The sequence below is a fragment of the Aristolochia californica genome, unplaced genomic scaffold, assembly GCF_029961685.1.
Source record: "Aristolochia californica isolate CCGP_79_NKW_82.1479 unplaced genomic scaffold, dmAriCali1.0.hap1 SCAF_7, whole genome shotgun sequence".
NCBI lineage: Eukaryota > Viridiplantae > Streptophyta > Magnoliopsida > Piperales > Aristolochiaceae > Aristolochia > Aristolochia californica.
Window position 1 is genome coordinate 8,745,664 of NW_027182268.1, and position 13,306 is coordinate 8,758,969.

The window sequence follows — 13,306 nt, forward strand, 5'->3', positions numbered from 1 at the left end:
TTGGATCATCTTTCTTTAGATCTGATTCAAGCTTCGGAGTGGGTGGGAATCGTAGAACCCTGGTTTAGGTTAGAGGGGCTTTAGTTTGGCTCCTCCATTTCCGAAGGTAAAATCCATGCAAAAATGCACCTTCGGTGTTAAATTAAGAGTTCTTGCCACCACAAGCACGAACGTTAAGACATGGAATCGTCAATTTTAGAATCTTTAGGTAACATAGTGCGGACGGCATTCAATAGTAAACAAGGAAGATGAGTGACCCAAATCTCAACCAACATTATGGATTACTTAAATGCTTGGGAGGTCAGAGGCCCGACTACATTGATATCATCATCAGAAAAATATAAAACGAGGAGATCAATTAATCATACTTGTAAAAAAGAACATTCTGTGAACTAAAAAATTGAATGAACTTGCCTGCAATAGCTCAGACAACCTTTTTGAGGTTGCATGATCTTCGTCAACATCCCATCATGGAGGACTGGTTGAAACTCCAATTTATGCAAAAATAAAGAACAGGAAAATATGGCCACGGAGGAAATATGGTCACGCAAAGTGCATCTTGATATGGATAATACCATCACAGAAAAAATGACAGAAAATGGATATCAGGTGCTGATTACACCAGACATCCAGGGTACAATTAATGGAGCTGTCGGGTGTGCACTTCTGTACGAATCTGAATATATGTTCTTAAAATTCAGTCTTGGTTTCTCGGCCTGCATGCATCAAGTTGGTGAACAGGAGCCAATAAGAAACTACCATGAATCTGAAACTTTATTCTAACAGATCATTCAAAAAAAGAAAAAAAAGATCACAATGACTTTCAACTTTACGGAACTAAGCACCTCATAAATCTAGCTGCCCAGCAAGGAATCCACAATATACATCCAGGTTCTGTTAATGGTTTCATACAGAGTGATGGAACTATTTATAGGTAAGTATAGTCTCAATGTCAATTCCTCCTCTGATTGTTGTGTTGGTGACAAACCCTTTAGAATTTCTAGAATTGTTTGCCTTTGTTCGGCATAAAGATATGAAGGTCGCTGCTACTGTAGGGCTGAAAATAGTATATAAATAGAACAATATATAAACTATTCCATATACCATTGCAGCCATATATTCTATAATAGTATATAAAATAAGTTGTTCCACATACCTTATTTATCGTACGATAGAACGTGTAGTTGGGTAAATAAACGGAACAACAAGGAAATAACTTAAAAAAGCTAGAACCACAAAAAGTATAAAAAAAATCATATTATCATATAAATGGAAGTTTACGAACAATGTAATTCTAATGTATAACAAAATTCTTAAAAGAATACTATAAAAATCTATAAAAAAATGCACTTGAATCATATTTTATCTCAAACATATAATCGCTCAAATACCGAATTACAAAATAACCCTTACCCATTTCTATATCATTTATTAGACGGTAAATGGGTAATCAGGTAAAATTATCCAAATGCCTAATCGGGTGAGAATTTTTGTCCCATTTAGTTAAACGGATAGAGCCTCTGCAGTCAGCTAGACATGGCAGCAATTGGGACCTTGCCCTTTTGAAGGAATCTTCGTGAAAATGAGGCCTTGGATGCTAGCAGACTATTAAGCAAGTTGGAGGGGCAATATTTGAGAAACAATGGTGGTAATCTAATTCTTTGAAAGTGTGAACCAATCGGATCCTTCTCAACTGCCTTTTTCTACAACGGCAGAGTGGCTAGACTACTGCACCAAAACCCTGCTGCTGGGCTGATTTGGAAACTCCTAAAGTCCTTTTCTTTGGTTGGTGTGCAATTACAAACAAGATCCTCACATATGAGACTGCTGACAACACATGCTCTGATAATTAAAACTAGCTGTAGACTTCGTGGTGACCATCAAATCCACGGATATCATCTTCTTTCCTCTCTAGCCTGTTCACATGCCAAATCTGGTCTCCCTTATCCCAATCTTTCAATATCAACCTCCCTAACCTTTTGGTTTGCTGGACCTCCTCGATCACTGCGTCTCATTGCCCTTTTCCCCCACTATGACAAGCTCTTATGGCAAACAATTGCAGCAGTAACTCCATGGATCATCTGGGCAGAAAGTAATAATAGAGCACTCAATGGCAAGCAAAAGACTTCTCTCCAAGTGAAGGACAGAATTAGTTGCACCTCTTTGGCATTGCTCCAAAACCTTAAGGACTTTTTTGTTTTTAGAATGACAAGAATAAAACATGTTGAGTGGGAAAAAAATCCCGTATTGATAAGTGTGTTAAGAAATGGTATTGGGTGATAAGGTTGATCAATAGGTCTTCTAAATGGCTAGTCATTTTGGGATGGAACTGGACTCAATCCAACAATGGTATCAGAGCAAGACATATGTGTAGATTGAAGAGACTCTTGACATTGCTCAGCATCTCTCCATTACTTGTCTCTAGACTCCCAGGTCAGAAGATGGGACTGTCGACGGCCTAGTAAGGGGGAACCTCCCTAGTGAAGCATGTCATTTGGCTTTGATTTTTGCCAATTGTTTCCTTTTTGTATATTTTTATTTTATTTAGCCTCTAATTCTGTTGTCATCAATCCTTAAGTAATTCATTTTCCTAGCTCCCCTGCTTTGTTGGGGAGCTAGCTTGTATCTTTTCCTTTTCCTTAATGAGTTCTCTTACTCACCTTTATCAAATACAAAAAACAAATCCCACTTTCCAGGGTTTTCTCAAAGTTTTCTTGTTTCTGGTTGTCAGTCCACTGCCATAAATTAAGTAGTTTTTGGAGAAAAAATTTCTTAGATACCTGTTTCAGCCAGCATTCCTGGTGCTTGTGCTCATAGATATCGGGTGAATAACACCCAGTCTCTGATGGGCAATAAACCCATACATTGCACTTCATTTCCCCAGGCTTTGCACGTTTAGCATGATCTAAGCATGCCTTACAACAGTCAGCAGCACTTTCTTTGTGGTGCGTTAGACCCCATCTGACTGCTGCTCCATCATAATCAGTATGGGGCTCAGCGTGGCAATCTGGTGGAATTGGTGGCCCGGCAATGATTTCATCTTCTGCAAAGCCCAAACAGATACAATTTGAAGGTTAATTGTAATAAAATTGGATTCCTGGAATCTGGGAGTGCAAGCAAGTCCATGGTTTCAAGACTGGGCAAATCAACACAAGAGTCTGCTTAGTTGTCTTAGGATTTTCGAGAGGGCAAGAAGTTATTGATTAAAAAAAAAAAAAAAGCAGCAATTAACCCCTGAACTCACCCAGTTTATGCCTTCAGTTCTAAAGATGCTCACCGTGCAGATTTATCTGCAAGACTTGTTTACATCAGCCCAAGTGCCTAGCACAAGTAGTCCACAATTTTTTTTTTTTTTTAGGTTTACCTCCCGTTCAATTACAGCATTCTACTTTAACGAGTTTCAATTTCCTTTCATAAACTTTTAGGCAACATCAAGTCCTAGTTTCTTAGTGAATATCTCTAGTCTCTCAGCAAGCAGCAATTCAACAGACCGACAACTTCCCAAAATATTATACACCTCTCAGCGGGATCCAAGCATTTACATCCTGAAAGACATATCTTTCTCTCAGATAAATCCTATGAATAAATTTCCCTAGAATCTCTCTTCCTTCTCAGACAATCCAGCAACTTTCCCTAAAAAAGGAAAAACTGAGAACTTGGGCTGCAACTCAGTGGTCTCATGAGGGGTTTTCTAGTTTGAGGTCTCGAGTTTAAATTTCTCTAGGCTCATGGGTAGCCAGGTTTAAACCTGTTGTAATAGCTAAAAAATAAATAAATAAATAAAACACTTGTTTCTCTTAAACTCTCATTGTTCTTATAGAATTATAATTTGCTTAAGCTATAAATCATCCACAAATTCGGAGAAATAAAAAGCCGACAAGGTACTTGGCGAAACAGAATTTTTCTCATTCAAATAACTTAGATTTTGAAGGATAAATTAGGCCAAAATTGGGTATAAGCAGATTCCCTGCCCAAATTGCCCATATGAAGGGTATTGATGTATTAGATTTTTGGTACCTATACTACATGTTATATCAATAATGGAAAAAGGTTAGTTGGGACAAGCCATCATCAGAGCATTTAAGAGCTTTTAAGCATTGACTAGAGCAGAAAGTCCGAAAACGCCTGCAAATGGACAGTAATTTTGGCAAGCAAATGAATTGGATCTATTGGATTAGTGAACCAAGCCCTCTTAACCAAATGGCTTTGGAGGTGTGGGGTTCAAAAGGATAGAACTTTAATCTCTCACAAATATGGTTATTCATCATTGAGGGGAGCCCTCTGATCCAATGCCATGATGTTGTGGACTCTATAGCTAGCCGAGTCACTCAGAGGTGTCGTGGTTAAATTTCCTAGCAATATCTAGTGTTAGTAAAAATTAAGTCTGCAACTCATGGATTAATGTAGCCGTAGTGGCATAGATTGTGATTTTTCTACTTCGAACTCCTTTGTAGTTGGAAACCCTATTTAGAGGGTGATGGAAAGGAAATAGACAAGTCTTGAATTGCGTAAACAAGGGTTGGCGTTCTCCTCTAATGAACCCTAGGATTGGCATTCTCCTTCATTGAACCCAAGGTACAGGTTCCCTTAAAATGAATCTGATTCAATCTTCTTCTCCATCCTAATTCTTAGGGCGACCTAGAGGATTTGATAGAGAAGAACTCGTTCCCTCAACATTGGATCCTTCTTCTCAGCGCCGTGTTACAAGATCCATGACTCGGGACCATAACAACTTGGTATCAGAGCAAGTGAACATGGGTAATTCGTCCAGCAGTGACGAGCTGAGAGCAATTGCCAAAGAGATGCAGGCAGAGAATGAGGTGCGAATGACAGCATGGGAGACCAGATTTGCTCAGCAATGGAACAATAGATAGAACAAATCACAAGTTTTTCGGATATAGTGGCTGGAAGAAATCCACCCCAGATCGAAGGGGGGAGGACAACTCGCACGGCAAATGGGGGGAGCAGTCTACAGGGCGCACATGTTTCCATGCACAAGGTGGAGGTATAGTGCCCAGGTACACAGGCCTTAATGAATCTTTGCGGTTAGAGGTGGAGCTCCACGCACCTGCTGATTTGGCCCGAGCAATGAATTTAGCTCGAGCACTGGAAACAAGGCAGAAAGTTCAAATTAGGAGAACTGGTTCGTAGGGAGGAGGAACAATTCGCCTCAGGTGACATTTCTAACCGTGCAGCTGCCCAAAAATACTCCAATTACTAGTTTGGCAGCAGATACAAAGACCAGCAACCCAACATCCCAATACATACAAAAATTAACCAGATTAGAGATGGCTGATGTTATAACTGTGATGAACCCAACACGGCAGGACACCAATGTAAAAAATTGTTCTGGTTGGATTTAGATACATTGGAAGAAGAGTAAACGAATGAAGGACCTCAAGAGGAGGATGAACCAACAATTTCTTTGAATGCAATTACTGGACAGCAATCAGCCAAAACAATGCACGTGTGGGCATTGGTTCAAGAATAGGAACTAGTGGGGCTAGTGGACTCTGGATGTACCCACAATTTCTTAAGCATAACGGCTGCTAAACATCTTCAACTTGGGATCCAGCCTCACCCCATTGTCACAGTTTCAGTTGCCAATGAAGACAAAGTCCCCAGCTATGGGGTCAGCAAGGCGGTAAGTTTTTCTATTGGTAGCACTTATTTTACTATTGAATTTTTTGTAATACCATTAGCTGGATTTGATATGGTACTTGGAATCAAATGGTTGCAAACCTTGGGCCTAATTTTGTGGGATTTTACTGCTTTAACTATGAGTTGTGTCTGGGGGATGCCAAGTAGTGTTTTTTTTTGAAAGAAAGGTGTGAATATATATTGCAAAAAAGGGAAAGAATACAAAACCTAGCTAAAGTGGCCTTCCTCATCAACAAGCTGTTGGAGGGAAACACCCTGTTTAGCTTGAATATTTGCTAAATAATTAGCAGATCTAGGAGTGTAATTCCACTTACAGTGTATTTGGGAAATTAAAATACATATATCATCATATAACTCCCAATGCCGCCAAGGAGAGTTTGAAGGCTTCGTACACCAATTGATAACTACTTTTGAATCGCCTTCAACGCAGAGAATGCCCTCCATCTTTTGCTTGAAGAGTTTTAACCCATTATACAGCCTGTGTAACTCAACACTTGTTGAATCTGATATACCAATCGGACCCGCATATGATAAAAGAAGGTTCCCACTTTCATCATGAATCACTCTAAATCCAGTAGGCCCGGGGCATCCAAATGCACTTCCGTCAAAGTTTAATTTGAAGTGCCCCACTGGAGGTCGAGACCAGGTTCTCATAATAGGAGGTCGTGACGGAAAAGAGTACCCAAGAGGACACCTACCCAATGATTCTATTACATAGAATTTTCTAGGGAAGATATTTTTATTAAATTTTCTGTTGTTTCTCTCTTTCCATAAATTCCAAACCGCCCAACACAGCTAGAAATTAATATTTTTCCAAGTTTGGGAAGACGAGCACTTGTAGTAGTGAATATTGCGGAGTGTAAGGATTGAGAAGGGCAATATTGCAACCCAATTTTGTTCATTAGTTCGGTCCAGACTAAGTGGGCATATTCGTAGTGCAAAAGGATATGATCAGCAGTTTCAGGGGAGGAATTGCAGAATGGGCACAATGGGTCCGAGACACTTTCTACGTCGAATTAATGCGTTGGAGGTTTAAGATTTTTTTCCGGCAAGCGGTCTAAATGAAAAACTTTGCACGAGGTGGAATGTGTAGAGGCCAAGCAAACACAGCTGGATGGACTGATTGATTTGCTTGGGGAGAGATCATGAAGTGGTAGGCAGAAGCAGTAGAGAACATACCTTGCCTGCATGGCGTCCAAATTAGTGTGTTTAATGAGTTTTTGATTCTTACTGTAGAGAGATTTGTGAGAAGGTCTGCAACTTCCAAAGCTTCATCATCTGTTAAGGCTCGTCTACGATCTAAGTTCCACTCACCAGAGGTCAGCCGTTGCACAGAAACGGTCGCATCCTGAACTCTTGACAGGTGATAAATACGTCCATGACTATCTTTGAAACTGCTTGAGCCAACCCATCAGTCTGTTCAGAATTTAGTTTGACGACCAGAACCAACGTAGCATTTGACCGCGGATTTAAAGACAGGCAGGAGTTGGGCAATCTTCTTCCATACGGGGGATAATTTTTAATATCTCCCACCAACAAGCCACCAACCAGTGACTTTCCCATATTTGGCTTCGACAAATTTCCGCCATAACAGAGTAGGTTGCACATTAAATTTCCATTTGGCCCATCCCATAAAAATCTCCTTTTAAGGAGTTCTATTCTATTTCGAACAGAGGCAGGACAGTGATACAATGACAGAAAATAAGAGGGTATGCCATGTAAACAGGATTTAATAAGAACTAACTTACCAGCTTTGAATAGAAATCTTCCTTTCCATGATGCAAGACGACCTTCGAGGCGTTCAATGACAGGGTACCAGGCGCTTTTTGTTGGCAGGGCAGGAGTCAATGGCCCGGGAGTGACGCAACTTTACGACCCAAATAACTTGCCATTGAGTTTAATACAGAGGGATCAATATTAAATCCAATGATAGAAGTTTTTGCCCAGCTTACCTTTTGACCAGTTGTCAATTCGAAGATGTTTAGTAAGGCTTTCATGTGAGAAATTTGTCAGAGGCGTTCAATGACAGGGTACCAGGCGCTTTTTGTTGGCACGGCAGGGGTCAGTACCAGACGCCAAGTAATGTTACAGGGGAGTCAAGCTGAAATGGCACGACAAATCCACCTAGTCCACAAACAGGATCCACCAGGCAGCACTTTAGAGAAGTTATTGGAAGAGCTTATGGACTTGTTTCAGAAGCCTTCCGGGCTACCTCCCTTGAGGCACTATGATCATTAATTTTGTTTGAAACTCGGATCAGATGTAGTGGTTGTTCGACCATATAGGTATTCACACCTCCAAAAGGATGAAATTGAACGCCAATGCAAATTAACGCTGGAACAAGGCCTCATCCGACCCAGCCGGTCACCATTCTCCTCTCCAGTCCTCCTCGTGAAGAAACATGATGGCACCTGGAGATTTTGTGTGGAATATAGGGATTTAAATGCAAAAATAGTCAAAGACAAGTTTCCCATACCCGTGGTGGATGAGCTATTGGACAAATTGCATGGTTCTCAATTTTTTACCAAGTTGAATTTACGTTCAGGTTATCATCAAGTTAGAATGCATCCTCCGCATATGGAGAAAACAACATTCCGTACTCACCATGGACATATCGAATCCGCGGTGATTCCATTCAGGTTATCTAATGCACCTTCAACGTTTCATAAACCCCTTCAATCTGGGGAGGGATTCTTCCAGCCACTATATCTGAAACCCTACTCGTGATTTGTTCCATTGCAGGGCAAATCTGGTCTCCCATGCTGTCATTCACACCTCATTCTGTATCTGCATCTCTCTAGCAATTGCTCTCAGCTCATCACTGCTGGACGAATCACCCATGTTCACCTGCTCTGATACCAAGTTGTTATGGTCCCGAGTCATGGATCTTGTAACACGACGCTGGGAAGAAGGATCTAGTGTTGAGGGAACGAGTTCTTCTCTGTCAAATCCTCTAGGTTGCCCTAAGAATTAGAATGGAGGAGAAGATTGAATCAGATTTGTTTTAAGGGAACCTGTACCTTGGGTTCAATGAAGAAGAATGCCAATCCTACGGTTCATTAGAGGAGAACGCCAACCCTTGTTTACGCAATTCAAGACTTGTCTATTTCCTTTCCATCGCCCTCTAAATGGGTTTCCAACTACAAAGGAGTTCGAAATAGAAAAATTACAATCTATGCCACTACGACTACATTAATCCATGAGTTGTAGACTTAATTTGTACTAACACTAGATATTGCTAGGAAAATTAACCACGACGCCTCTGAGTGACTCAGCTAGTTATAGAGTCCACAACATTTTCCAGTCTTTGAAAATCAAGTTGTTGACATAAACCTAATTTTTATGCTGAATTGAGGTCTCATGCCAGGAATGGTAGGTTAATAAATATCTGGACTGACAAAAGGTTGATAGATGCTCTTTTAGCAAGTAAATTCCCTTCTGTATCCAAATTGGCTAGAGACCAGTACATAAGTCTATAATTCTGCTACTGATGGAGTTTGGAATCTAATTTGAAAAGAAGGATCAGTGAAAATAAACTAAAAGAGGTTTATAGGTAATTAATTACCTTCTTGATCAATATTACCTGTCATCTCATGAGGATGACCAGTTAATCTGGATGTTAAGTTGGTTCCAAGGCCCATCCCAAAATGACTAGCCAACTTAGGAAGTCTCTTTTCCAACTAATAAACTCAAGATCTTTGTACTCACTTATCCATGTGGGACTATTCCTTAACACTCCCCCTCACGTGTAGGCCCTCTTTTTGTTGCTCTACAAGTGGATAATTTAGGTGTAGGCCCTCTTTTGTGGCTCTACAAGTGGATAATTTTAGGTGTAGGCCCTCTTTTGAGGCTCTACAAGAGAATAATTTAGGTGTAAGCCCTCTTTTTGTGGCTCTACAAGTGGATAATTTAGGTGTAGGCCCACATGAGAACCTGGCTCTGATACCATGTAAAGTTGGGTCCAAGGCCTATCCCAAAATGACTAGCTAACTTAGGAAGCCTCTTTCCCAACTAATAACCCAAGATCTTTGTACTCACTAATCCATGTGGGACTATTCCTTAACACTCCCCCTCACGTGTAGGCTCTCTTTTGTGGCTCTACAAGTGGCTAATTTAGGTATAGGCCATCTTCTGTGGCTTTACAAGTCGATAATTTAGGTGTAGGTCCTTTTTGTGGCTCTACAAGTGGATAATTTTAGGTGTAGGCCCTCTTTTGTGGCTCTACAAGTGGATAATTTAGGTGGAGAGACACATATGAGTACCTACTCTGATACCATGTGAAGTTGGATCCAAGGCCTATCCCGAAATGACTAGCAAACTTAGGAAGACTCTTTTCCAACTAATAAATTCAAGATCTTTGTACTCACTTATCCATGTGGGACTATTCCTCAACAATGGATATTAAAACCTCAATGGTTTTTATCGTCTCATCTTATTTGCATTTCTTGGACAGCAACACTGAGCACCAAGCCTCATTTTTAGGGTGGCTAATCATTTTACACTCCCAAAACTAAAGCACTTCCTAAGGTGTGCATCTGAAGATAAAACCATGTGGGACTATTCCTTAACAATGGATATTAGAACCTCAATGGTTTTTAGTATCTCATCTTATTTGCATTTCTTGGACAGCAACACCGAGCACCAAACCTCATTTTTAGGGTGGCTGATCATTCTGCACTCCCAAAACTAAAGCACTTCCTAAGGTGTGCATCTGAAGATAAAAGTATGATCACTGATCAGCTCATTCTGCCGATCCTTTTTTTTATAGAAGTGATAATTTATTAAAAGCAACCAGAGAATAACAACAAGGGATTGGAGGGAGGCTCCTTTCTTAGCAAGGTGTTGGCTGAGTGGGGAACATGGGACCAGCTACAAGTAAGGCTAGAGGCGAGGTTAGAAATGCGATGGAAAACAGGCCAATGCCGCCAAGGGGGATTAAGAATGGAGGAGCACCACTGAATAACAACACTATGAAAATGACACTTGCAAAGAAGGATCCAAAGTCAATTTCTGGAAAGATTGATGGCTGGGAGACAAGCTTTTGATGCTAACATACCCATCCATTTTCAGACTGTAAGGCTGAAATTCTGCTAGAAATTAATAATTCATCTCTAGATAAGTTCTGGCTGGAGTTTAAATCTTAGAAGAACCTTTTCAGATGAAGCTATTGAGGCTCCAATACTTTTAACACAACTAGAGAAAACTTACATCGGTGGCCAGTAATCTGGAGCCCAACCACATCAAGAGCATTTTCAGAGGCCCCATTATGCTCTTCTATCAGCTTACTCTTCAAGCCCCACCGCAGTAGATGCTTGTGACTCATAGAAATTAAAGTGTTGATTTTCAGGACTCCATGGACTTAGCTCAAGGAGAAAAAGGGAGAGAGACCCATTGGGAAAAAACTGGAGGAAGAAGGGTTATGGACTTGATGTCCTAACCCTCCTGAAGCTCTATTTATAGATTAATGAAACTACTGTATTACAATAATACCCCTGAACTTAGGGTTTAGGGTTAGGGATTTAACCCTTGAACTTTAACCTAATTCTCTTGCCACGTGGAGAGAGAGTCTTCTTACCAAGGCGGGAAAACTCTCACCCTCAAGTCATGCATTGTTGGTATTCTGAACCACTTCCTATCATCCATGCCTTGTCCTACCTCCGTTTGTCAGATTATGGGAGATCAAAAAAAGACTTCTTTGGAGAGGTACTAGTTCGGACTTCAAGTACCTCTTGGTAGGGTGGAATGTTGTTTGCCTCCCCAAATCCCTTAGTGGGCTGGGTATCCGTCTCACTAAGGATATGAATCGTGCTCTCCTTCTCAAGTGGTTTTGGAAGTTCAACTCTCCTTCCACCACCCTTTGGAAGGCAATGGTGGTGGCTAAACTCTGATGGGCTAACCCTTGGTGGACTCTGGGAGGGAGTAGAAGGGGCTTATCTTTGATCTAGCGATCCTTATTCCTCCTGATTTACTGCTCGGCTATCCGGTGTCATGTGGGCAATGGTCAAACTATTAGATTTTGGATTGGACTAGTAATGGGCCCTTAAAGTGCGCTTTCAATAACCTTTTCCTCGGCTCTAGTCAGCTGGAGTTCTCTGTGGCTGTGACATGGTGCGATGCTGTTGGAACCTTCACCCCCATTGGGGCCTTGTTGACTCTGAGGCCTTAGACGCTTTCTGCTTATTGGAGACCATCCCCAGGATTCATACTCAGACTAGTGACAAATTGATTTGGTGACTAGACAAAGCGGCTCTTTCTCGGCCTCTTCAACCTATTATTTCCTCGGGGGTTGAAATCCCACCAGTTTAGTGCATGATGTGGCCTTCGCTTGGCACCTTTGCACCCCTCCTAAGGTCAAATTCTTACCCTCATTGCTGATATTCTTAAAAGAAGAGGCAATCCCACCGTGGACATTCTATACCCTTTTTGCAGCAGTATGGAGGAAACGACCAGTCACCTTCTCCTTCTTTGCCCCTTTTCGTGGCAGGTGTGGACTTCTATCCTCAGCTGCATTGGTCTTCATCTCTGCATGTCTGCTGATCACATCTTGGCCAGTCGGATGCTCATTGGGACTGGTTTTCCCAAGATGGGCAAATTAATGATCTCAGTCTGCACTGCATTCATGCCCTGGGGCCTATGGCAGGAAAGAAACTGCAGATGCTTTAGCTGAAAGGTCGAGTCCATTGAGAGGGTCTCTTGCTCTATCACTGGTCTGATTTTCTCCTGGTTGCATTTTGTGTGGAGGGTCTCTTGCTTGAGTCCTTCACTATTTGGGTAGTGTGGTTCTACTTCGAAGTCGATTGAGAGTGTTCTCCCAGTTCTTCATATTTGGCTGGGAGAACACCGTTGACAAGAGCAAGAGACCCTCCTAGTTCTCCCGGTGACAGAGCATGTTGAATTTAGGATCTCTTTTCCAATATTCTAAGCAAGAGAAAGAAGAAAGAAAAAGAAGAAAAGGGAAGAAGAGCTCTCGGGTAGAGAGAAGAAAAAAAAGAAAAGAGAGATGTGCACCAAGCAAAGAGAGAGAGATTTACTCAAGAAGGAGATGTGTATCTTGATTAATTCCGAATTACAACACCTCTATTTATAGTAGAGGAAGAGTTAGAGTCCTTATACAATTAGCCTTTCAATCTCCTAATTACATTCCAACTCTAACTCTCTAAGATAAGTCTATCAGCACAATCTACTAGAAATCTAATATGAATTGAACTAGAACTCATCTTCAATAACGTAGAGGCCAACTTGTGGTTTATCCTTGTGGGTCCCACATGATCTACCAACTCATATTGATAAGGTTACCCGCTCGTGGAATCTTTGTGGGTCCCATTTGATCTTCAAGTCTTCTAACTCATTTCAGCTTGTGCTTCTTATCTTCTTAACTCGTGCTAGCTTGGGTGAGGACTCTCCTTGGTGTCCCACGTCCTCATGGTGGTCCCACATTGTAACAGAGCAAGAGACTTGTGATGAAGGAGCTTAAAGAGGACTGCCAAATATGAAGAATTGGGAGAACACTCTCAATCCACTTAGAAGTAGAACCACACTACCCAAATTTGGATGTCCTCTTTTAACTCCTTCATCACAGGTGAAGGACTTGAAGTTCAAATGCAAAGCACTTTTCATAGTGCCTTTATGTTGGAAGATGGGAGTA

General features: G+C 41.2%; 1 protein-coding gene across 2 annotated transcripts in view; it reads right to left on the bottom strand.

The window, feature by feature from the left end:
- Positions 1 to 276: 276 nt before the first annotated feature.
- The window catches only part of LOC137937749 (uncharacterized), a 49,521-nt gene continuing 36,491 nt past the window's right edge, over positions 277 to 13,306 (bottom strand). For both annotated transcript variants that reach the window (XM_068782904.1, XM_068782905.1), the window contains exons 6-7: positions 2,781 to 3,043; positions 277 to 716 (exon numbers count right to left, since the gene is read on the bottom strand). In XM_068782904.1, coding sequence (XP_068639005.1) covers positions 606 to 716; positions 2,781 to 3,043 — 374 coding nt within the window. In that variant the 3' untranslated portion in view covers positions 277 to 605. The remainder of the gene's footprint in view (positions 717 to 2,780; positions 3,044 to 13,306) is intronic.